Genomic DNA, 24,361 nt, shown 5'->3' with positions numbered 1-24,361 from the left:
GCAAAGGATGAAGTGACTTGCCCCAGTGATTTAGTGGCAAAGCTGGGATTTGAGCCCAGGAGTCCCTGGGGGGACTCTACGTAGCGTGGAAGAGAGAGCAGGTCTCCTGGCCCCGATCTCTCCCTGTACCAGCGCCCTGCTCCCATCCCATTCTCTGTCCCCAGCACCCAGGGGTGGCTAGGTGGGAAATAGGATTCAGCAGCTGGGATGGAGCCAGGCCCATGGGACACGCCAGGGCACGGATGCTGCGGTGACCCCAAGGGGCGGGGCCGGGCAGTGCCATCCCTAGGGGGCAGACGGCCGGGGAAAGGGTCCCACAGCCCCTTCTCCTGCGCCCAGCAGTCACCAGCGAGTGGCTCTGCCCCAGGCAGGCTGTGCCAGTCCCAGGCCGGGCTGCTTGGGTCCGTGCTGGCCGGCCCGCCCCGCTCAGCCCTGGCCCTGGGGGGGACTCGCTCCCGCGGGCACTAGGCAGGGCGCTGCCGGGGTGAGGGGCTCGGCGGCCACGGCTCCCCCGGTCGGCTCCAGCCCCTTCCCCGCCGGAGGTGGAGCGAGCGCCCCGGGCCCGCCCCAGGGCGGGGCTCGGGCTGGGGCTCGGGCAGGAGCCGCCGCCTGCAGCCCGGGCAGCGGAGCGCGGCCGGGGCGCTGCTGGGGCAGAGGACGGGGCGGGAGGCGCGATGGCCGCGGACGGGATGGAGGCGCGGGCGCTGCATTATGAGCAGACCCTGGTGAGTGTAGCCGTCTGCGGCTCCCCCTGCCAGCCCTGCCCGGGCCGGGGGGCCGGGGCTCTGCAGGGGCGCGGCGCTGCGAGATGCCAGGGTGGGCACCCTAGCGCTGGCGGCTAATGGGCTGTGGCCGGGCGTGGGGGCCCCCCAGGAGAGCGCCCTGGGGATGAGTGGGTGCCGGGGCACTGGGCATGGGTGGGTGCCAGGGCTGCGGGCACCCCTCAGAAGGGGGCCCCGAGCGTGGGTGCGCTCTGGGGACAAGCCCCCCCCAACACATGGTACACTGGGAACGGGGAGGTGCCAGGGCTGCGGGCACCCCCAGGAGGAGGCTCCGGGGCTGGGCGTGTGTCGGGCACCTCTAGGAAAAGATGCATGGGGGGTGGGCACGCACCATTGGCATGTGGCTGCTGTGTACTCTGGTGGCTGCCTCAGTGAATTGTTGTGCTGGCATCGACCCCCCCCCCTTCTGCCCCCCCGGGGCCAGCCCTGCACTGGAATAGTGGGGCGGGGGGTAGGCAGCCAGTCGGTCGGTCGGTCGGTCGATGCCAGCTCTGCCTCCGTAAAGTTTCAGCTGCTTTCCTCTTACCCGCAGGGGCTCAGGCCCTTCGATGCCTGCGCTTGGCACCAGGCTGCCCCTTTCTCAGGTGCCGGTCGCGCCACCTTTGCTCTGCCAGTGCCCAGGACCTCGTCTCCCCACTCGCTGCCTCTGGCACCAAGTCCTGTTAGCAGAATAACTTCGTCTAGTGGCTCGACTTTCTCCGTGTGTGTGTGTGTGTGTGTGTGTGTGTGTGTGTGTGTGTGTGTGTGTGTGTGAACTTCGGGGGCCTGCGAGGGGCAGAGGGGGCTTGGTGCCTCTAGGAGAGTCCCACCATGCACTTTCACGCCAGCCAGACCTTAGCTAGTGTGGGAGGTTGGCATGTCATTTGCTGGCCCTGACCTGGGGGCCAAACTGGGGGCTCTCTGTGCTCCTCCAGACACTCCTTCCTAGAAACTCGAGGTACACATACCCACACTAGGTCCCCTCTCCCCCTTTCCCCTCCCCAGGGCCAGGGCAGGACTGCTCCCTGCAGTCTATTCCCCAGGGCTGTAACAATTTGAAATGTCACAAGTCATGGGGTTTCCCCTTCATCCTTGGGGGACCATTCTCTGGCCACGTCCACCCCCTGTTGGGGAGCAACGGGGCTGCCAGCCCTGCCCTGTGGGCAATCCCTGGCCGGATTCATCCCCCTGACAGGGAGTTTCCCACTGATCTTCAGCCTAAATTGTCATTTGATCCGTTTTGTCCCCTCTACAATCCCCCCTTAACACCGCTAATACCTGCAGCCTGTTCCCTTTCTCCCCCACCCCCAGTAGCATGTGCAGCCCAGCGAGGATTATTTAGCTCCTGTAATCTCTCCCTCCGAGCTTGCGTAGTGGTGGGTCCCTGGCTTCCTGCTGCCACCTTCCTGTTCCTACCGCCCCTGTCTCTGGGGGTGCCTCTCCTCTGCATCCAGACCCCTTCTCCAGCAAGTTCCACTCAGCTCCCTCCTTGCGCCTCTGCCTTTAACCTTAGCTCCCATGTTTATGGTGCTAGCCCTGCACCCTAGATGTCTTCATATCTCCTGATTCCTGGAATGACTCCTGCCTCTACTCACCAAGTAAACAAGCAGCTTTTCTCAGCTCCTTGAAGCTGAACGTCTGGGAGACCAAAGTGCGAAGGGACCCAGCCTCCATCCCAGGTCCAGTCCCTCTCTTCCCTCCTCCCTCTGCCTTCCCTGAAACCTGGGAATGGAACATCCCTCACCTTGAGCTTCCCCGACTCCTGTAGCATTTCCCTGTCCTCACTTCTCTTGCAATGCTCAGCCATGCCCCTTGCTTCCCTCATGGCAATTCCCTCCTCTGTCCCACCCCTCCAGATCCCAGCATGGTGTTGCCATCTCCCCATGGGTACCACATCAACCCCTTCCTCCTCCAGCTCCCAGGGCAGATGTGTCCTCTGTGTCCCTGGACTTGTTCCATCCAGGGGTGGGATTGGGCTGGCTCTCGGTGGCTCGGGGCTCGGAGAGCTGATAATTTACCCTGCAGGCTTCGTCTTGTGCCCTGTGAGCTCATCTTCCTGTAAACAACCCAACGTGCTGCAGTTGTGAATCTAGCTTTGCTCGAGGGCCTCACACACCGTAGCCTGATTAGGCTGAGCTCATGGGACACACCAGGAGCTCCTTGCATCCCTCCGTTTCCGTCCCCACAACATCTGTGTGCCACCCTCCTATCCCCCTCTATTCAGGGGCTCCCCTCACCCCTCCCGCACGCTTAGCCTGGCCTGTCTCCCATTACCCCTTCCCCCACATGGCAGGGGCTCTGTGTTCCCCCAGGCCGGGGTCCCCCCAAGCTGGGTGCAGCATCCCCTGTGGCATCTCTCCAGAGCTGTGTAGAGAGGGGACTTTCCCCTCCTTGCTCTAATGCCCGTGCAGCCCTTTCTCAGCTGGGAGAAGCCTGCAGCACTGCACATTCCCTGCAGGGGGCGCCACTGGCAGGATGCTCTCTGCTGCCCCGTGGGCTCTGGAAGGCTCAGCTGTTGAGATGCTGAAACTCCATGTGCCTGGATGGTCCTTGGAGGCTCGAGCCCCAAGGGACGAAGTAGCAGCTCACCGGTGTCCCTGCTGTTGTGCTGTGCCCTGCGTGAACTGGACTTTCATGCTGCACCCCAGAGCTGGCTGCATATCTGCAGGGACGTCTCTGGGTCCCTCAGGAAGGAAGGGGTTAGAGGACCCCTCTGAGGTGCAGTTGGGAGATGTCGAGAAGGCAGAAGGAGGTTGTGGGGGCACAAGACTGAGGGCTTTGCCGAGTGGAAGGGGCACAGAAGGTAGTGATGTGGGGGGGAATCGTGGCTCAGAGAGGAGCAGGCACCAGGGTTGGGGGCCCAGTCCCGTGTGGGGCAAACCAGGGGCATCTGAGCCAGGCCAGGTAGCTCTTGCCCTGGGAACTGGCTGAAGCCCTCGGTGCTGGTGTCGTGCACTGAGCCCCTCTGCAGGGCTAGCTGTTGTGGGTGCCAGGTGTTATCTGAGGAGAGGAGTGCGAGGTTTTGCCAGCTCCGATCCCTTCTCCGATCCCTTCTCAAATGAAGCTGCAGCCACCTCTAGGGAGGCCCAAGTCCCTGCAGCTTGCCCCTGTGGGAGGGGAGGGTGTTGCGCTAACCCTTCTGTAGGGGCCTTTCCAGCCTGCTGGGCAATCAGGGTGAGCTACCTTGATAACCCTTGCTGTGCATTGGGTTGCTCTGTGGCCCGGGCAGCAGGGCAGGGCTCAATATGCCCGCAGGCCAGGGTGGGCGGGAGCCACCAGCTCCTGCACTATCCCAGCTCTGATTAAAAGCACGCAAGCCTCCAGCCCTCCTGGCTGGGAAGAAAGTCCTCCGAAAGCACCCTGAGCTTAACCGACGCCTTGCCGCCTGCATGAGCCCGCAGGCAGGCAGCCCCCGTGCTTCTGCTGCTGGCCAGAGCCCTGCCGAGCTGCCACACGGTGAAGACAGCCTCCCCTGACAGTGTTTGCTGTGGCTGGTCAGGAGCCCAGTCAGTTTGGATTTCAGACACCTGCCACCCGGAGGCAGATGGAGCTGCCCTGGGGGCAGCACCGAGTGTGGATCTCAGCAGCCCCCTCCCCGTTTAGTGGTGGGGGGAGAGGCCTCCCTTGGCCATTCTCCCTGGACACTGACTCACCCTATCCCCAATCTTTTGTACTGGTCTCTCGCACAGGCTGCCGGGGTTACAGCCGCTGCTGTATGCTGGGGAGGTGGCATGGTGAGGAGGCTGACAGTTCCCTGCGGACTCTCCTTCCCAGCTTGCTGTGTCGTTACTCTGGCTCGTGCTGACCAGCTGGAGACCTTGCAGCTGCCTCATGGGGAGCAGGATGGCATCTTGCAAGGGGCACCTGCATTGCCAAGCCCCAAATCCCCACCGTGCTCATCATTCGGGGGACATGGCCTCGTTCATCTGCCCCGGGGTCTCTCCCGGCGATGCCCTGCTAGGAAGAGGTCAGCTGCCGGGACATGCACACAGGCTGGTGCAGTTCCCAGGGCACTATAGCCCAGCCTTGGGGCGAGGCAGGTGGGGTGGGAGCCATGAGGGCAGGACAGCCATTGTTTTTCAGGGGCTAAATAGCCTCCTGGCATATCTGCAGGTGGGACAGGCTGCTCTGGGGAATGGGGCTCTTCCCAGGCCCCTGCCATCAGAGCATGGGCATGCTGGGCAGCGGGTACCGAACACCCTGGGGAGTGCAGCTGACTACTCTAAGATCCTATGCCAGGGCAGACTGCCATCCTGCTTGTTTTGGCTGACACACCAGGGATTGAACCAGGGACTGCAGCGGCGTGAGCTAAAGAGCCTGTAACAGGCTCAGCTCCTCTGCAGATGGGCACAGAAAGGGGCACACCACAAACTCACAGGTGGATGATGCCACCAGTGGGCTTCCCTCGGCAGACAGCTGGGCAGGGCCCAGTTCCTTAGGCGTTGGGGCCCTGCGTAACTTTGCTGCTGGGCCAAGTAATGGGGGAAGGAGGCAGGAGGTCATCTAGTCCAACCCCTGCTCAGGAGCTATGCCCAATTTTTTTTTTTATTATTATTTTTTTTTTTTTTTGCCTAAATGGCCCCCTCAAGGATTGAACTCACAACCCTGGGTTTAGCAGGCCAATGCTCAAACCACTGAGCTATTCCTCCCCCCAATCAGTGGAGGCGATCTCTGGAATAGCCCTTCCCCGCCCCTCAGCTCACCTTGTCGCAAGCCCCTCCATCCCTGGGCAGCTCCCTAGGGCTCCCCACCCATTGTGGGGCGAGGTGGGGCTGCACTTGTGAAACTAGAGATGGGGAAGGGGGGTGTAGATCCCCTCTGCTGTGCGGGGGATGGGGTCGGCATCTGTGCAGCCGCAGCCAAGCTGCCCTCTGCTTTGTGGGAGAATCCACACGGTTGGAGGACCCGGGGGCGTGTGGGGTGTGAACCCCCCTGAGACATAGTGGCACCGACCAGTCCAAGTGCTCACGTGGCCCCCAGCACTTTGGCCCCTGTGCTGAACAGACGCTTCCGCCTCCCTCCTCACCGTACACCCGGGAGCCCAGGGGCTGTTGTAATCCCCTCCTCATGCGGCACGTTGGGCCCAGCTGATGGAGCGGGCGGGGTGCTCTGGAGACAGGTGGTGCCCACCCTGTCTCTGCTGATGCCAGCAGTCGTGAGCCACGCGGTGCCTCCTCTTGGGAGCATGGGTGAAATGGTACATTTCCCCCAGGCTTCCCTGCTGACCAGGGGACAATGTGTCCCCTTTCTGGCTCAGCCGGCTCCATCTCTGAAAGCCAGGGTAACCGGGCCACCACGTGTGCTCTCTGCCTTTGTGGGAGCAGCCTGCACCGTTCTGGGCTCAGGGCAGGGCACAGTGGTCAGCGGAGGGGCACTGCAGCTGCCTTGTGCCAGGCTGGGGGAAGCGCCTGTGGGCACAGGGCCGGCCGAGAGCATGACACGGACTCTCTGTTTCCTCCTCTGAGAAATTTCACACCCGGGCTGGTGATTTGAACCGGCTCCTTTGCAGCGCAGGGAAGTTCAGCTCCAGCCGGGCCCGGCTGGTTTGAACAAGGGAGCGGTGGGAATCGCCCCCCCAGCTGCATCCCAGTCCCGCTCCCACTTGCCCCTAGCAGGCAGCAGGAGGGTGTCAGCTGATCAGTACCCCCCACCCCTCTCTCATCTGCACCCTCTCTTCCCAGCTAGTCCATGGCTCCCGGGAGGGGCCTTCTCCCAGCGCTCCGTGCCCTGTGCTTGCCCAGCGGATCAGCCGTCCTGGTCCAGCCCCACCCCCGTTGTGCCCTTCAAATCGCTCTGGGGTTTAAAGTGCTCCTTCAGAAAACAGTCTGTATGCTTTGTCCCCCCATCTGTCCTCTCTCCCCTAATCTCCCACCCCCAAAATAACCCAGTGGCCTGACCAGGCCCCAGTCTCCCTCCTTGCAGCTGGGACAGGTCCCCCTCTGCCACCGCTGACAGCTCCATCCTTCTCCATTTCTCCGATAGCCTTGAACTCTTATCCACCTTCCTTATCTCAATGGATAAGCTGTTCTCCCCTTTGCCCCAACCTGGCCTTGTGGGTGTTGTGCAACCCGTCGCGGGGGGTGGCTCAAGGTTACAGCGGGCAAAGGGACGTTTGGCTCTGGGAGACGCACGTGCCCCCATGGGCTGCCACAATCTCCACCCGGTGTCCTGGCAGAGAAGCCCGCCCGGGGGAGGGCCAAAGGCTGTACCCCTCCTCCCCCCGGTGTGGACATGGACAGGCTCCCCCAGCCCTCCTGCAGGTCCTGCATGGAACCCCCTTGGCTAGGGCGTGCGCCCGGCTCACGCCCAGCCCCCTTGCTCAGAGATGCGGCTCCGGGACGAAGGGGCTTACATTTCACAAGCGCCTCTTGTTCCCGTCGTCGTAGCAGATCAGGGTGATTCCATGTAATAAAAGCAGCGTGACACAGATTGCTGCTGCCGTTCCCTTTGTCCCTGATGCTCCTGGCGCCTGGGGATGCAGCGCGGTCCAGAAGAAAAGGCCTTTTCTGTGAGAAGCCGAGTGTCCCTGTGCGGAGGGTGGGGGCAGCCCCGCCATGCTCACGTGGTTCCCCAGCCCCTCTGGGACCCCTGGCACTCCTGCCTGAGCCCTGCGGCCCCCGAGTCTGTGTGGGCTTGGGACTGATCCTTTTTACAGCCCCCTATGGGTCCCGGAGATCTAGGCTGGGGAGCAGGGAGGGACCAACATCTTCAACTCTGGGTCAAGATCAGGGTCCTAGAGCCTGTGGCAGGCACCTGTAAGGCAGTGGCCTGATGCAGAGCTGCTGAGCACCCCCAGATCTCCCACCACCATCACTCAGCCCTCCTCAAATTCAGGAGGCTGCTGCTTGTGTCCGGCTCTGGTTCCCGCAGCCTGGCTGGGGCCCCCAGGGCTGGCTCCTTCCTGTAGGGCGCTGGGGAGGCTTGGTGCCTGATTCTTGTCTCCCTGCTGCCCATTCACATGGTGGCATCAGGGACAAGGCGGGGGGCGGCTGCTCTGCCTTCTGTGCCGTGGCTGAGCTCGGGGCAGGGCCTTGGGCGGCTGTGAAGCCCCCAGTGACCGGACACGGCTGGCACACAGGGGTACCCATGACGATGGACCAGTGCAGGCTGGTGGGGCATCGGTGCCAGTGTAACCATGGGTGCCCAGAAAAGCAGGCCTGGGTGCAGCTGCGCCAGGGTACCTGGGCACGAGAAGGATCCCTGCAACCCAGACTCACTCTGGCGCTGCCCTGGGACACAGCTACAGAGAGCTCCCTCCCTTAGTCTGCCCAGCCTGCCACACTGGAGGAAGAGCCATGGAGCAGCGGTGCCCAGCCCCTCCCCTCTCGTTTATCTCCGAGGCCTAACTTCCTGCAGCTGGAGATGCAAATCCCAGCTCTGGGAGGGGAGTCACAGGCAAGCAGGAAAATACAAATGCATGCCCAGCGCAGCGCCCTCTCCCTGGCCACACAGGGTGCCCCATGCCCCTATCAATGCCAGGGCATCTTGATGAATTCCTCTGTCCCTGGGATGGGGCACTCTGGGGCTGGGTGACTGACAACCCCCTCAGTCCTCTGATCCCCAGGCCAGAAGATCTGGGGCGTTTTCGCTGCGCTGTCTCGGGGCTGCACTGGGCATGGGGTGGGGCGCTTTGAATGGGCTCAGGCACTGCCCAAGGGGGGTAACCTGGGGCCTGGAGCTGAGTGCACCCGAGGCAGGACATTTAAGTGAAAGGTCCAGGAAAAAGACCCCCACCCGCTGCCCCCAAGTCCCAGCCCCCCCTGCCCCTCCCAGAGCTGTGATTGTTCAGCTGTTTCTCTGCGGAGGCTGGAGCCTCACTGCTGTTTGTTTTCAAAAGGCCTTTGTTGAAAAATAAGCCGGGGGAAGGCAGCGAGCTGTGCCCAGACCCCTCCTGGGAGCCCAAACAAAGCGCCCGGCCATTGGAAGAGCGAGCAGGGAGTGCGGGGTTGCGGCTGGACACTGCCAAGACCGCAGAGGAGAATCCGCCATCCTTAGGGGAGCGAGGCTCGCCCGGGACCCCATTCTCAGAGAGGATCGGTGCCTCCTGGGGGTGCTGTGAGCCACGCCCCCACCCTGCTGTTTGGGGTGAGCCGGCAGGCCGGACACAGGGATCACTGCAGCCCCAGTTGTATCAATATTTTTACTTGGGAAAGAACAAAACAAATTAAGTCCAAACAGAGCGCAATCCAGAGTGTGTCTGGGTCGGTCAGTGCGCAAGTGAGTGACGGGGGTGAGAGGGCGGCAGCTGGGCATATCTTGGGCAGAGGTTCCAGTGTATTCAGTGGGGTGTGCTCTGCCACTGCCCCCGACCCATGCCTTGCCTGGGCACCCGAATGCCTTCTCAGAGAATGGGAGCAGGTTTGAGTTGCCAAGCCGGGGAGTCAGTTTCGGGGCCGAGCTTTGCATGCCCCACCGTAGGACAAGGTTGTTTGTCTGACTGAGCTTGGTGCGTGATGGGAGAGGGACAGGCCAGAGCGTGGACCGACAGCCTGGGAGAAAGGAAGGATTAGCCCCAGAACTGAAGCCCACAGATCCTAGCCCAAGATGCACCAGGGAGTCTGTGTCACAGCAGGGAACTGAACCCCGGGCTCGGCTGTCCCAGTCCACTGTGTGAACCACAAGCCCATTGTCCCAGCTGCACTGGTGCCTGCATTAAGCATGAACTGCACATGCCCCCCACCCCCACCCTGATGCGGCGCTCAGCTTAGGCACCCCAGTCCCAGAAAGCAGGTATTGGAGGGGCAGCTAGAGTCGAGGGTGCGTAACGGTTTCCATTCTAAGCCCCTGCCGTGGCACTTGCTGGTGCTCCAAGGGCTGGCCACTGGCAGGAAGGGAAGTCTGAACAGAATCGGCTCAGCCAGCGGAAGGGGGCTCAGGTGGGGGCTGTCTTCCACTCAGATCCTGCAGTGGCTTTGTTTTCCCCTTGATCAGTTCGGCAGCTGAAGTGGCTGGAGTTTAGCAGGGGTCCGGCTCTCCCCCAGAGGAAGCTGGCTTTGATTCGACCAAGTGATGAGCCGTTGGCGATGCTGTCGTGTGGCTCTGCTGGGCATGTGTTTGTCAGGGCTCATAAAGCGCCTGGCGGGGGCAGGATACCCAGCCAGTGTGGTTCTTCTCCCCATAGGCGTTTCTCATTTTACTTCCCCTTTAAACAAGGACAAACCCGCTCGTAACGTCCCCCAGTGAAGCTCCGTGAATGCCGCATTGCCGCTGCTCAGGAAAGGTCAAGTTCTGGCGGCGGGTGCGCCCCGCCTTGCCTGTCATTGTGGTGATCAGGGACAGCTTTGCAGGCTCCTCTTGGTTCCTATGCCGATTTCTCCACACCGGAGTGCAGTTGCCCCGATCGCTGGCGTTTCCTGCCTGAGCCACCAGCTGGCACCCGAACGAAATAGCGCTTGTCGGGGAGGAGTTCAGAGACTGGCATCGAGCTGAGCTGGGGGAGTTGGGAGTGATGTACCAGGAGGGACTGAGAGGACCTGCATTTACCTGGGGGAGGTCACACGGGCTAGCGGCAGGAGGGAGGGGTTGTTTAGACTGATCTGAGGGGATGCAGGCCGAGCAGCAGGAAGCTGTAACAGCCTCTATCAAAAGTACTTCGATAGCCCCCATCTCCCTAATGGGGGCGTGAAATGTTTAATGTGTTTATCCTCACTGGTGCCAATGCACACGTCACCCACTGGAATGGCCAGTCCTTCACTTCAAGCTCACTAGGCTTGAATCTGGTGGCAGGGAGTTCCACAGGCTCACCTTGGGTTAGGGACAAAGACATTTCCTCGATTGTGACATGAGTGCTAGGTCCCAGGCCAAGGTCTTGGTGGGGAAGTAGCCTCATCCCACCCAGTATTGCTGCCAGCAGCCTCCTTGGGGACAGCCAGGCCTAGGTGGACAGAGATTCCCGCCCAAGCCAGCTGTTATCCCCATGGGGCAGATGGGGAGCTGAGTGACTTGCCCAAGGTTACGGGGCATCTGTGGCGGAGCAGGGAATTGAACCCAGCCCTCCTGGGTCAGTGCCTGACCCCCTTTACCATCCGTCCCCGCCCTTGCAGGGCGAACTCTGGGGTTAGTGCACGCTATGGGGAAAGACACTTCACGTGCGTCACGGGAACCCGGCCTGCAGGGCCCCTCGCCAGACCTGCTGAGCTATGGGGCTGATCCCATGCTCAGGCCCTAGAGCCCCAGGGACTGGCCCGGTTCATCCTACTCTCCCCACCCCCTGCGCTCTGCGGATTTCTATCCCTCGCTGCCATGCCTATTTCCTATCCGCAGGGCCCAACTCTTCCATTTCTCCCTGGCACCCCCTTGTGGCTCTCTGGCAACAATGCATGCTCCCTGCCTGCCTCCCATGCAGCGTGGGCCTCTGCTCCCCGTGCCCCTCCTCGCCTCTCCCCACATGCCAGCCTGCGCTGGGGGCAGCCTGCACTCCCCTGCGGGGCGAGGGGCAGCACTGAGACTGGGGGCAGACCCAGTTCCATTCAAACCAGATGTTTCCCTCAGCTGCCCTGGTGGCGTGGGGGTGGGGGGGAGGGCAGGACTCTGCCAAGGCAGGCCAGTCCGGGGTGCCCCCCAGGTTAACTCCTGAGGGAGCACATCAGGAATCCCTTTGGGTCTGGCCCCATTGCTCACCCCCTCCCCCCAGCACTCTGAGGGCAGCCCAGACATTTGCTGTCTCTGCACACCCCCCCCCCCCAGCAGTGCCCTCTCTGGAAGCAGACAAGGGATGTGGGGAAAGCAGCGGGGGAGGGGGTGGATCGAGGGGGGCTTTAAGCTGCCGTCCTGTCCAAAGTGTCTCTGGGTCTCCCCTCTCCCCACCCCTTTCCCTGCTCACCGGGCCAGCTCAGAGCTTATGTCTCTGGGCAAGAGGGCTGAGATTGGACTCCCGCCCTGGAGCCGGGTTCATCCCCAGTGCAGGCCCCCTCCTCCCCCAGTGCATCACTTCTGTCTCTCCAAGGGGGCTGCAAAGGATCTGGTGCTTTGCAAAGGGGGTCTGAGAGGAACCTGGGTGTCCTGGTGCATCCTCGGGCTGCCGCACCTGCCCTGCCCAGACCACTAGGCCCCCGCCTTCAGTGCTGATTTGGGAGACACTAAGCAGAGCCCGGCTCTGGCCTGGAGTCTGCATGGGCCAGCGAGGAGCAGGCTGGGGCAAGCCTAGCCTGCCTTCTGCAGGGGACCCCGAGACCTCCGCCTCCTGGGGCCCCATCACCCCTTAGCTTGCAGGGACAGCACAGCCGAGCCCTGCGGCCCGCATGGGCTGAGCTGTGTCCGGGGCTGCTGGGGCTGGGTCGGACAAGGCTCCGGGTTGCGCCGACTCAGGCAGGCCCGTCCAGCCTGGCCCTGGGACTGCGGGGGAATCGGCATGGCCCTCACGGAGCTCCTGTGCTGAGGCTCCAGTGCTCTTGGTGCCAGAACTGTCAGGCCCCTCGGCTTTTCTTCCCATGAGGGGCCGTCTCTCGCTAAAGCCTCCCATTGTTCCTGGCACTCTGTATTCCGGCCCTGCCACGGGGGAGGAAGTCCTTGGCAGTGCCCTTACAGTACAGGATCAATGCCCACCTGCGCACCCCTCCTGCTGGAGAGAGGGCACAGGGAGCTCGCAGCAGGGGCCGTGCCAGCCTCAGACCCCGGGCTCCTGTCTCCGCAGCTACAGCCAGCCTCACTTTTAAAGTCTCAAGTGCAGAACAGCCTGGTTGGCCCATCACTGGCACCCAGTGGCTGCCCATCTACTTGGGGGTGGGGAGGCCTCTTGTGAGCTGCCCCTGCTTACTGGGGTAATTCCCCCGTGTCTGTCCCACTGTGTGTTGGGGAGTTTCCCCTGAGACGCGGCTTGGCCCTCTCCACCCTCAGGGTATCTGTGAACAATGCTCCTGGCCTCAGCCCTCTGCGAATCTCGGGGAGGGAGAGGGACAATTCCCATTGTCATCTCCTTGGCCTGGGACCCAGCTCTTGTATTTCAGAACGATAAAAGGAAATGGGTTTTGTCCCTAAGACACGATGAGCCTGTGGAACTCCCTGCCACCAGATCAGTGAGGCCCAGACCCTGGCGGGCTTGAAGTGGAGGATTGGCCGTTCATTAGCTAGTACTTCCCTGCAAGGACACTTGATAGGGCGAAGGTTCAGACCCCCCAGCTGACAGGCTTCGAATGACCTGCTGGTCGGGGCAGGTTAGTCCTTCACCCACTGTCTTGCACCGTCAGCCCTGGCTGTAGCCAGAAGGCTGCGATAGCTGGTTCACTGCCCTGGCTGGATCCATGTGGTCACTTCACCCAGGCTTCTAGGCAGCTGGTAGCTGGCAGTGGCTATCCGGTAACTGACTGGGGCTGCATCTGAGCTCCCAGAATGACCTCGAGGTGAAAGGCTCCATCTCTGGGTGTGGTCCTCAGTCACCGTCCCCTGAGCAGGGCCAGCACCGGGTTACGTCCCAGCGCCCCTGCTCACCCAGTTCAGGCACAGGTAGCGGGATCAGCTCCACTGGACGATGCAAGTCTGTTGCTCTGCAGGGACCCTCCCCCCCCCGCCTCCTGCTCTGTGCCTGCCCCCATAAGCCATGGGGAATCCCCCACCCATTCTACATCTTCCCCTCCTATCACTCTGCAGCTTCCCCCAGACCCTAAGGGGTCCCTCCACTCTGCATCGCCCCCCTGCTGCTCTGTGCCCCCCAGAGCCCAGGGGACCCACCCTGCTCTACATCTGCCCCCCTGGTCTGCCCCTGCAGGGACTCCCTGACTGGGGGAGCTGGCATCCCCTATCTAAGAGAAGAGAAAAGCTGTAATGAGCCTCTCCCTTGAAGAGCCTTGGCAGCTTGAGAGCTCACCAATGCTGGGGCTGAAAGGAGCAAGCTGCCGGGCCCCGCTCCCAGTGGGCACATTCAGAGTCTAGGGTGTTGCAGAGCCCCCTCACTGGGCCTGCACCTGGCCTGCGGCCCAGCAGGGTGGGGCCTAGGGGCAGGGAATTGTCTGGAAGCCCACTCTGAAAGGCTTTGCCCAGCTCGGTGGAGCAGGCTGAGAACAGCCTGGTTGGCCCATCGCTGGCACCCAGTGGCTGCCCATCCCCTTGGTGGTGGGGAGGCCTCTTGTGAGCTGCCCCTGCTGCATTCTGGGTAACTGGGGGGGGGTATGAGCCCTGGGATTGTCCCCCTTGTTTGGAATCCGCCGTCCCCCTGATCTGGAGCTGGCAGGGTGGGGAACACGCCCGCCACTGATGTCAGGCTGCCACGGGCGGGTCACTGGGTGGGCGGTGCTGTGTGCTGATGCCAGCCCACCCCAGCTGGGCACTGGTGCTGGGAGACGCATTGCACTGGGGGAACAATTGCTATTGATTGTGAAGCTTCCTTATCTGCCTGGCATTGTTCTGGCCAGGCTGGGAGCCCAGCGCCTACCCCTGCCTCTGTCTGCCTGTGGATTCCCCTCTCTGCTGTGGGAAAGGGGGGGCTGAGACCTGGAGGCTGGCCCCAGGACTGGATCCAGCCAACGCAGAGCTGTTTGCTCCTGTTGCTTCTTGCCCTGCTTTCCTGGCAGCGTGTCCCAATGGGAGGAGCACGGGGTTGGGGGTTGGGACTCCTGGGTTCGAGACTCCCAGCTCCCGCACAGAGTCTGATCCCGGGCCAGTTGCTCCCCAGCCTTGGTTTCCCCATCCACGCGGGGGAGGGTAGCTGTGTCCATGCAGTGCTGGGAGCCTGAAGGGCCCCATACGGACGCCCGGCCTTGCTGTCCTGTCGCTCCCCCTCCCTTGCAGCTGTCTCGTCCCTCGGCCCCCTGCCTCGTGCGGCTGGGAAAGGGCTGGAGCCAGGAAGCCCTACCTCTGCACGGGGTCACCTAGATCTGGATCTGGGCTAGGCCTGCCCGGGCAGGCTGGGACACTGAAGAGGGCCATTGCCCACTGGGCTGGCCTGTGCCCTGCTTGCCAGCGGCGTGACCCGTCACTACATGGGCCCAGGGCTGTTCAGCACATGCCCTGCCTCCATAGCGCTGCTGTGACCTCAGTGCTGTGCGGGGTAAAGGCACCATGCAGGGGGAGGAGAAGGAAACCCGGTGGGGGGGGGGGTTGAGAGGTAAATGGAGCCCGGGGCTGGGAAGCAGGGCAGTCAGGGAGATGGAGAGTAGGGGGCAGGTGTGCCGGCCCTTAGACCCCAGCGTGTGGGGTGCTGGTGTGAGCGGCTGCAATGGGGTTGGGCTGGGACGTTCGGGGAAGGGCTAAGCCACGGGCTTCTCCCCCCCCCCAAGCTGCCAGCTCCCCCAGCTCTGCCTGTGCCGGGGGTGGGGGGGGGTGGGGGAGCCAGAGGCAAACCCCCCCATCTTCTCCCGCAGGCTCCTCTCCAGGGTCACCGAGCCCTGGTGCGGGTGGGGGCCTACAGGGCGGATTATCCCGCCGTCTGGCCTGCTGCCCGCCCTGACGCCGCGCTCTCTCTGCCAGATGTATGGCCGCTACACTCAGGACCTGGGAGCCTTTGCCAAGGACGAGGCGGCGCGCATCCGGCTGCAGCAGAAGCACTGGAAAGCCTTCCCGCAGGAGCGCGCCCTCGGGCCGGAGCTGCTGGAGTACGACCAGAGCCGCTGCGCCCACTGCCGCAGTAAGGAGCCCGCCGGGGCCAGACACCCGGGCCGGGCTGCCCCATCGCATGGGGATGGGGGGGCCTCCTGTGAAACCCACTCCCACGGGCCTCCAGCCCAGTGAGACCACAGCCTCCCCAGCTCCCTACAGCCTCACGCAGGGAGTCCTTGCTGCACGGGTGTGTGCGCTCAGGCCTAGTGTACACACCACCACACCCCGGGCCCTCGTGCACTCCCAGTGCACGCCCAGGCCTGAGCGCACACCCCAGCGCATGCCTGGGCCCTCATGCACACCCAGGCCCTCGTGCACTCCCCGGTGAACACCCAGGCCCTCGTGCACACCCTGGTGAACACCCAGGCCCTCGTGCACTCCCCGGTGAACACCCAGGCCCTCGTGCGCACCCCGGTGAACACCCAGGCCCTCGTGCACACCCCGGTGAACACCCAGGCCCTCGTGCACTCCCCGGTGAACACCCAGGCCCTCGTGCAGACCCCGGTGCATGCCCAGGTCCTCATGCACTCCCTGTTGCACACCCCAACGCATGCCTGGGCTCTCATGCACACCCAGGCCCTCGTGCACACCCCGGTGAACACCCAGGCCCTCGTGCACACCCCGGTGCATGCCCAGGTCCTCATGCACACCCAGGCCCTCGTGCACACCCCGGTGAACACCCAGGCCCTCGTGCACACCCCAGTGCATGCCCAGGTCCTCATGCACACCCAGGCCCTCGTGCACACCCCGGTGAACACCCAGGCCCTCGTGCACTCCCCGGTGAACACCCAGGCCCTCGTGCACACCCCGGTGCATGCCCAGGTCCTTATGCACTCCCCGGTGAACACTCAGGCCCTCGTGCACACCCCGGTGAACACCCAGGCCCTCGTGCATACCCCGGTGCATGCCCAGGTCCTTATGCACTCCCTGGTGCACACCCCAACGCATGCCTGGGCTCTCATGCACACCCAGGCCCTCGTGCACACCCCGGTGCATGCCCGGGTCCTCATGCACTCCCTGGTGCATGCCTGGGCCCCCATGCATACCCTGGTGCACACTCCGGTGCATGCCCAGGCCCTCGTGCACACTCATCGCTCCCCCTTGCACCTCCCTCTTTCCACCCATCCCAGCCTGCCCCCCTTCCCTCTCCTCTCTGCCTCTCTTCTCTTGTCCCATTTGGCCCACTCTGTGCTGCTGGCTCAGTGGTTGTGCCGGGGCTCACAGCCCCCAGCCAGGCACTGTTGAGCTCACCAGTCCCCTTTCTTCTTTGTTTTCTCTCGCTCCCTGGCTCTGGGTCTCCTTCCAAGTCTCCATCCCTGCCCGCCCCGCAGACCCAGAGCTGGGCCATGCCTCCTGGAGGGAGAGCAGCCAGTGACCCGTAACAATAGGCTAAGCATGCGTGACCTCACCCTGTGCAACACGGGGATTTGGGCCGTGTCCTTGGCGCAAACCGGGCCGCTGGAGAGAAAATTACTCACGCATTGTCATTGGACACTCACAAATGAGGGCAGCGACACCCGCCCAACTGGGCACCCGTAGAAACGTGGCCTTCCCAAAAATAACTAGCGGCCCCTCCCTGCCTGTGCCCACGCCGGGGTGGGGACGGGACGATTCCCCCTCCCTGCCCGTGCCCACGTGAGGGACCCAGATCCCCTGTTCTCAGCACACGGAGCCAATCCCCATCCCCATGTGTGTCGGAGCAGGGGAGATGTGTGATTTCTTTTGGTCTTTTCGATTACGCGCATTTCCCTTTGTGACGGGAAGTCCCGTGACTCCTCACCCAGCCGGGTGAGCCGGGCTCATCTGCTGCACTCAGGGGGCATGAGCACTGCCAGGCAGGGGGTGGCGGGCGAGCTGGGCAGGCATGTATTGAGTGCAGTGTGAACAGAGCCTGGATGTGTGTGGTGGGGGGGAGACCCGACTATCCCCATGGCTGGGGGGAGTATGAACTGTGTGCCTGCGTAGGGCAGGGAGGGCGTGGAAAGTAGGGGTGTGGGTGTTTTCTGCAGGGGGGGCTCTGTTCTGAGTGCCAGGTTAGCAGGGGTCCTCCCCCCACACCTACCCTCCATCCCCGTGCTGTGCTGACTTGTGGGCTCCCGGCACTGGGACGTTCTGTTCCCTGGCTCCCCCAGGCATGGTTGTGGCGCTGGGCACCTCCCACCCCCGCCCTTGGGGGCCCTAAAATAGTCCCCTTGACAACTGGCGTCGCTCTGGCTCACATTGTTCTTGAGGCACATTCTCTGTCAGAGCACAGCCTGCTCCGATGGCCCCATGTGTCCCAGGGCCCCATCCAGCAGGCCCCTGCCCCGCTGGCTCCTCGCCCGGCTGCTTGGGCAGGGTGGAGCCCCTGGCCAGCTGGCTCGCTGTGCCGCTGAGGGCTGTGGTGTCAATGTTGTGACACGTGTTTTCCTGGTTCTGGGTCTGGGTCCCTCATGTGCTTGCTCCAGGCCTGGCTCCATGGCCGGGTCTGGGGGTGCTGCCCTGGCGCTGCCCATGGCAGAAATCAGAGGAGCTGCTCCCACCTACTAGAGACTGGGCAAAGAGCAGGCCTCTCTAGCTGCTCTGGCGGGCACTGGGGGCTCTGTTTCAGCCCCTCAGCTGGCTCCTGGCCCCTGCTGAGCTGCGGGGGTCTCTTAGGGTTCTGCCACGCCCAGATTCCCTATGGCCTCATGCCCCTGGCAAGCTCATCTGATGCACTCAAGGGGCATGAGCGCTGCCGGGCAGGGGGGTGCGAGATGGGCAGGTGTGTATTGAGCGCAGTGTTTACAGAGCCTCTATGGGTGAGGAAGGGACCTGAATGCCCCCATGGCTGGGGGGAGTGTGAGCTATGTGCCGGCATGGGGCGGGGAGGACATGGAAAGTTGGGGTGTGGGGGTGTTCTGCAGGCAGGCTCTGCTCTGAGAGAGTCAAATGTGGTAAAAATCTTAAAAATAAAAAACTCAGTACTAACGGGAGATTTCAGCTACCCTCATATCGACTGGGTACATGTCACCTCAGGACGGGACGCAGAGATAAATGTTCTTGACCCCATAAATGACTGCTTCTTGGAGCTGCTGGTCCTGGAACCCACCAGAGGAGAGGCAATTCTTGATTTAGTCCTAAGCGGAGCACAGGATCTGGTCCAGGAAGTGAATATAACTGAACCGCTTGGTAATTGTGACCATAACACAATAAAATGTAACATCCCTGTGGGAGGGAAAACACCACAGTAGCCCACCACGGTCGCATTTAATTTCAGAAAGGGGAACTGCACATAAATGTGGAGGTTAGTGAAACAGAAATTAAAAGGGACAGCCCCAAAAGCAGGGGTGAAAGTAAGTCGAGGGTACTCTAGGGCCAGCTCTGGCCCCCGGAAGGGGCGGGGTTGAGGGGGTCAGAGCCAGCCCCAGCCCACCCTGTAAGGTACGTCCCGTCCCCCCCCGGGGTAGCAGCAGCAGCCCGGGGCTCCGGGGGCTATTTAAAGGGCCCGCGGCTCCCCTGCTTCTACCGTCTCGGTCCTTTAAATAGCCGCCGGAGCCCTGCATTAGCGGTGGTGGGGCTCCAGTGGCTATTTAAAGGGCCCAGGCGATAGAAGCAGGGGAGCCTCAAGCCCTTTAAATAGCTGCCGGAGCCCTGCAGCCGCTACCCCAGGGCTCCAGCAGCAGGGCTCTGGAGGCAATTTAAAGGGCCTGGGGCTCCAGCCCCAGGCCCTTTAAATTGCCCCCTGGGGAAGCCGGGCTGCCCCAGTACGGTCCGTACTGGGGCATACTGGCTTACTTTCACCTCTGCCCAAAAGTGAAATGCTTGTAAGCTGCATGGAAACTTTTTAAAGACACCATAATAGAAGCTCACATTAAATGTACACCCCAAATTAAAAACCATAGTAAGAGGATCAAAGCAGTGCCTGCCACTGTGGCTAAACAACAAAGTAAAAGAAGCAGAGAGAGGGAAGAAGGCATCCTTTAAAAAGTGGAAGCTAAATCCTAGTGAGGAAAATACAAAAGAGCATAAACTCTGGCATGGGAAGTGTAAAAGTATAATTAGGAAGACCAAAAAAGAATTTGAAGAGCAACTAGCCAAAGATTCAAAAAGTAACAATTTTTAAGTACATCCGAAGCAGGAAGCCTGCTAAACAACCAGTGGGGCCACTGGACGATCGAGGTGCTGAAGGAGCACTCAAGGATGAAAAGGCCATTGCGGAGAAACTCAATGAATTCCTTGATTAGTCTTCACTGCAGAGGATGTGAGGGAGATTCCCACACCTGAGCCACTCTTTTTAGGTGACAAATCTTAGGAACTGTCCCAGCTTGAGGTGTCAATAGAGGAGGGTTTGGAACAAATTGATACCTTAAACAGTAATAAGTCACCAGGACTAGATGGGATTCACCCAAGAGTTTTGAAGGAACTCAAATGTGAAATTGCAGAACTACTAACTGTGGTATAAAGAAAAGGAGGACTGTGGCACCTTAGAGACTAACCAATTTATTTGAGCATAAGCTTTCCTGAGCTACAGTTCACCGATGAAGTGAGCTATAGCTCACGAAAGCCTATGCTCAAATAAATTGGTTAGTCTCTAAGGTGCCACAGTCCTCCTTTTCTTTTTCTGAATACAGACTAACACGGCTGCTACTCTGATAACTGTGGTATGTAACCCATCATTTAAATCAGCATCGGTACAAGATGACTGGAGGAGAGCTAATGTGGTGCCAATTTTTTTTAAAGGCTCAAGAGGCGATCCCGGCAATTACAGGCCGGTAAGCCTGACTTCAGTACTGCGCATACTGGCTGAAACTGTCGTACCAAACAGAATTATCAGACACATAGATGAACATGATTTGTTGGGGCAGAGTCAGCATAGTTTTTGTAAAGGGAAATCCTGCCTCAGCACTGCTAGAATTCTTCGAGGGGATCAATTAGCATGTGGACAAGGGGGATCCAGTGGATATAGTGTACTTAGACTTTCAGAAAGCCTTTGACAAGGTCCCGCATCAAAGGCTCTTAAGCAAAGTAAACAGTCATGGGATAAGAGGGAAGGTTCTTTCACGGATCAGTAACTAGCTGAAAGATAGGTTTCAGAGTAGCAGCTGTGTTAGTCTGGACTTGTGGCACTTTAGAGACTAACCAATTTATTTGAGCATAAACTTTCGTGAGCTACAGCTCACTTCATCCGATGCATCTGAGGAAGTGAGCTGTAGCTCACGAAAGCTCATGCTCAGATAAATTGGTTAGTCTCTAAGGTGCCACAAGTCCTCCTTTTCTTTTAGTTGAAAGATAGGAAACAAAGGGTAGGAAAGATAGGAAACTATTTACCTCTCTCCAGTCTGGTCAGTTTTCAGAATGGAGAGAGGTAAATAGTGGTTTCCCCCAGGGGTCTGTAGTGGGACCAGTGCTGTTCAAAATATTCATAAATGATCTTGAAAAAGGGGTGAACAGTAAGGTGGCAAAATCTGCAGACAATACAAAATTACTCAAGATAGTTAAGTTCAAAGCAGATTGCGAAGAGTGACAAAGGGATCTCACAGAACTGGGTGACTGGGCAACAAAATAGCAGATGAAATTTAATGTTGATAAATGCAAAGTAATGCATGTTGGAAAACATAATCCCAACTATACATATACAATGAGGGGGTCTAAATTAGCTGTTTCCACTCAGGAAAGAGATCTTGGACTGATTGTGGATAGTTCCCTGAAAACATCCACTCAATGTGCAGCCGAATGTTAGGAACCATTAAGAAAGGGATAGATAACAAGACAGAAAATATCATGTTGCCTCTCTATAAATCCGTGGTCCGCCCACATCTTGAATACTGTGGGCAGATGTGGTCGCCACACCTCAAAAAAGAAAAGAAACAAAAGGAAGTATTTCTTCACACAATGCATAGTCAACCCGTGGAACCTGTTGCCTGGGGATGTTGTGAAGGTCAGAACTATAACAGGCCTCAGAAAAGAACTAGACACGTTCATGGAGGATAGCCAGGATGGGCAGGAATGCAACCCTATGTTCTGGGTGTCCCTAGCTTCTGTCTGCCAGCAGCTGGGAATGGGCGATGGGATGGATCACTTGGTGATTACCTGTTCTGTCCGTTCCCTCTGGGGAACCTGGCACCGGACACTGTTAGAAGACAGGGTACTGGGCTAGATGGACCATTGGTCTGACCCCGTATGGGCTTATTCTGCACCCCCCACCCCCCACATTTGAATCTGGGCAATTGGTAATAGGGGACTCCAGCAGCTGGGAGACCAGGGTGATGGACACTTCAGGACTAGCCCGTAGGCAATGTCAGATACCCCCTCACCCGCATGATCCCTCAGCCCAGCAGTTCTGTGTCATGTCAGAGCTCCTAGAAGGGGGGCACAAGTGGGCTCCCCCAAGCACCCGGGCCCCAGCTCAGGAGGGAAGGGCCCCGGATGCTGCTGTCTGTTTCCAAGCCCCAGTCGTGAGGGCTGGGTGCTGAAGCTGCCCCGTGAGGCCATGCTGGGCAGCCCAGAGGGGGCAGTGCTCTGGGGAATGCTGTGTCCAGTGAGTCCAGCACACGCTGCTGACCCAGTCGCCTCCCCAGCGAGTGTCGCAGGAGGCTGGGCCGTGTGAGGCTGGTAGGGACCGGCTGCAGCAGCTGCGGTTGGCACAATGCCAGCTTGGCACAATCCAGGGGTTACTGTCATGCAACAGGAGGAGACCCTGGCAGGCCAATCCCAGGCAGCCAGACGCCAGTTTGCTGCAAGTGGATCCAGTGGCGGGGTGCCACGTGCTTCCAAGCCCCGTGAGCCTGGGTGGAGTCCTGTCACTGGCTTCTAGCTCTGGGGCCTTAAGACACATCCTGGGACAAAGACCTTTGTCTGACATCCTCTGTTAGGACAAGGGGCACCAGTATCTGAGCCCCCCAGTTGATCTCCCATGTTCCCTCAGAGCTCTGTGGAGGCTGTGGGTGCTCCGGGCTTCCACCCTTCAGGGACAGCGTGGCAGGAAAGCTAAGAACAGGCTCAGCAAAGGGATTTCCTAACCCAAGTCACATCACTCCTCCAGGCAACCATTGCCCGCCTGCTGCCAGGGCCCTGATGCAGTAGCCAAGCTCAGAGTTCTCGTCACTGTCGCAGGGAGCATCACTCCATGGGCAAACGTGAGGCTGGGAACTCCTTGGGCCTGCATCGGCACTGCCGAACTGCCTGCCCCAATTATCGCTGGTGTCCTTAGGCTGGGTCCGCGCTGGCTAGGCCGTGATGGGGGCAGTTCCTGTCTCTCGCCAAGCCTGCCCAGGGCCTTGTCTTCGCTATGACTGTAACTGAGCCCAGGGCAGCTGGCCGCAACGTGTGGTGTGGAAGGGTCCCAAGTGCACCCCTCCAAGCCAGGCTGTTCTTGCTCAGGGAATGTGCTTTCTGTCCTGGGTGTGCCTGGAGGTGATGAGTGGGTAGTGGTGTGAGGAGAGGCTGTCTACTTTCAGGGGGTGAGCTCAGGTGACCAGAGTCTCCAGGGCAGAGAGGAACCATCGGATGGGGGGAGTGTCTGTGCCCTAGGGATCTGTTGGTGCCCACTAGCAGAGGGCAGCGGAGAGGTGCATAAGGGTTATAGGGTGTAATGATGCTGGTTCTGACGGGACCCAACGGAGAGTGCTAATTCAAGACAAATTGCTTAAAGCAGGGCAGTTACAGCCCAAGGCTGGGGTTTTTCCACTTCTAAGGCAAACCAAACCAGACAGACAGAGAGGACTTTGGTTTTACCCCACTGGCTAACCACAAGTCACACAAGCAATTCCCTGAGACACTCCAGTTTCCCAGTATCCCCACCAGTGCCACTCGTTATGGGGATGAATGGTTATGAAAACCAATACCCCAGTAAAAGAAAGAAGGTTCTCTCGATCCCAAAGGACCAAGCCCCAGACCCAGGTCAATATACAAGTTAGATCTTACCCACAAATCACGCTGTTGCCAAACCTTTAGAATCTAAAATCTAAAGGTTTATTCATAAAAGGAAAAAGCTAGAAATGAGAGCGAGAATGGGTTCAATGGAATCAATGACATACAGTGATGGCCAAGTTCTTGGTTCAGGCTTGTAGCAATAATGGAATAAGCTGCAGGTTCAAATCAAGTCTCTGGAGAACATCCACAGCTGGGATGGATCATTCAGTCCTTTGTGTAGAGCTTCCATTTGTAGCAAAGTCCCTCCAGAAGTAAGAAGCAGGACTGCAGACAAGATGGAGATGAGGCATCAGGCTTTTATAAAAACAACAAGGAGTCTGGTGGCACCTTAAAGACTAACAGATTTATTTGGGCATAAGCTTTTGTGGGTAAAACCCCACTTCTTCAGATGCACAGAGTGAAAATTACAGATGCAGTCATGACATAATGACACATGAAGGGAAGGGAGTTACCTCACAAGTGGAGAACCAGTGCTGACAGGACCAATTCGATCAGGGTGGATGTGGTCTACTCCCAATAATAGGTGAGGAGGTGTCAATTCCAGGAGAGGCAAAGCTGCTTTTGTAGTGAGCCAGCCACTCCCAGTCCCTATTCAAGCCCAAATTAATGGTGTTAAATTTGCAAATGAATTTTAGTTCTGCTGTTTCTCTTTGAAGTCTGTTTCTGAAGTTTTTTTGTTCAAGGAAAGCTACTTTTAAATCTGTTACTGAATGTCCAGGAAGATTAAAGTCTTCTCCCACTGGCTTTTGTATGTTACCATTCCTGATGTCCGATTTGTGTCCGTTTATTCTTTTACGAAGGGACTGTCTGGTTTGGCCAATGTACATGGCAGAGGGACACTGCTGGCACATGATGGCATATATCACATTAGTAGATGTGCAGGTGAATGAGCCCCTGATGGTGTGGCTGATGTGGTTGGGTCCTCTGATGGTGTCACTACGGTAGATATGGGGACAGAGTAGGCAACAAGGTTTGCTACAGGGATTGGTTCCTGGATTAGTGTATCTGTGGTGTGGTGTGTTGTTGCTGGTGAGTATTTGCTTCAGGTTGCAAATACTGGACACAAATCAGACATCAGGAATGGTAACATACAAAAGCCAGTGGGAGAAGACTTCAATCTCCCTGGACATTCAGTAACAGATTTAAAAGTAGCTTTTCTTGAACAAAAAAACTTCAGA

General features: G+C 59.5%; 1 protein-coding gene across 3 annotated transcripts in view; it reads left to right on the top strand.

Moving 5' to 3' along the window:
• The first annotated feature begins 630 nt into the window (after positions 1 to 630).
• CLCN2 (chloride voltage-gated channel 2) overlaps positions 631 to 24,361 on the top strand; it is a 45,350-nt gene continuing 21,619 nt past the window's right edge. For all 3 annotated transcript variants that reach the window (XM_073359224.2, XM_073359223.2, XM_073359222.2), the window contains exons 1-2: positions 631 to 725; positions 15,162 to 15,318. In XM_073359224.2, the coding sequence (XP_073215325.1) occupies positions 675 to 725; positions 15,162 to 15,318 (208 nt within the window). In that variant the 5' untranslated portion in view covers positions 631 to 674. The remainder of the gene's footprint in view (positions 726 to 15,161; positions 15,319 to 24,361) is intronic.

Source organism: Lepidochelys kempii, chromosome 9 (assembly GCF_965140285.1).
Source record: "Lepidochelys kempii isolate rLepKem1 chromosome 9, rLepKem1.hap1, whole genome shotgun sequence".
Classification (NCBI taxonomy): domain Eukaryota; kingdom Metazoa; phylum Chordata; order Testudines; family Cheloniidae; genus Lepidochelys; species Lepidochelys kempii.
This window is presented reverse-complemented; position numbering and strand designations above follow the sequence as displayed.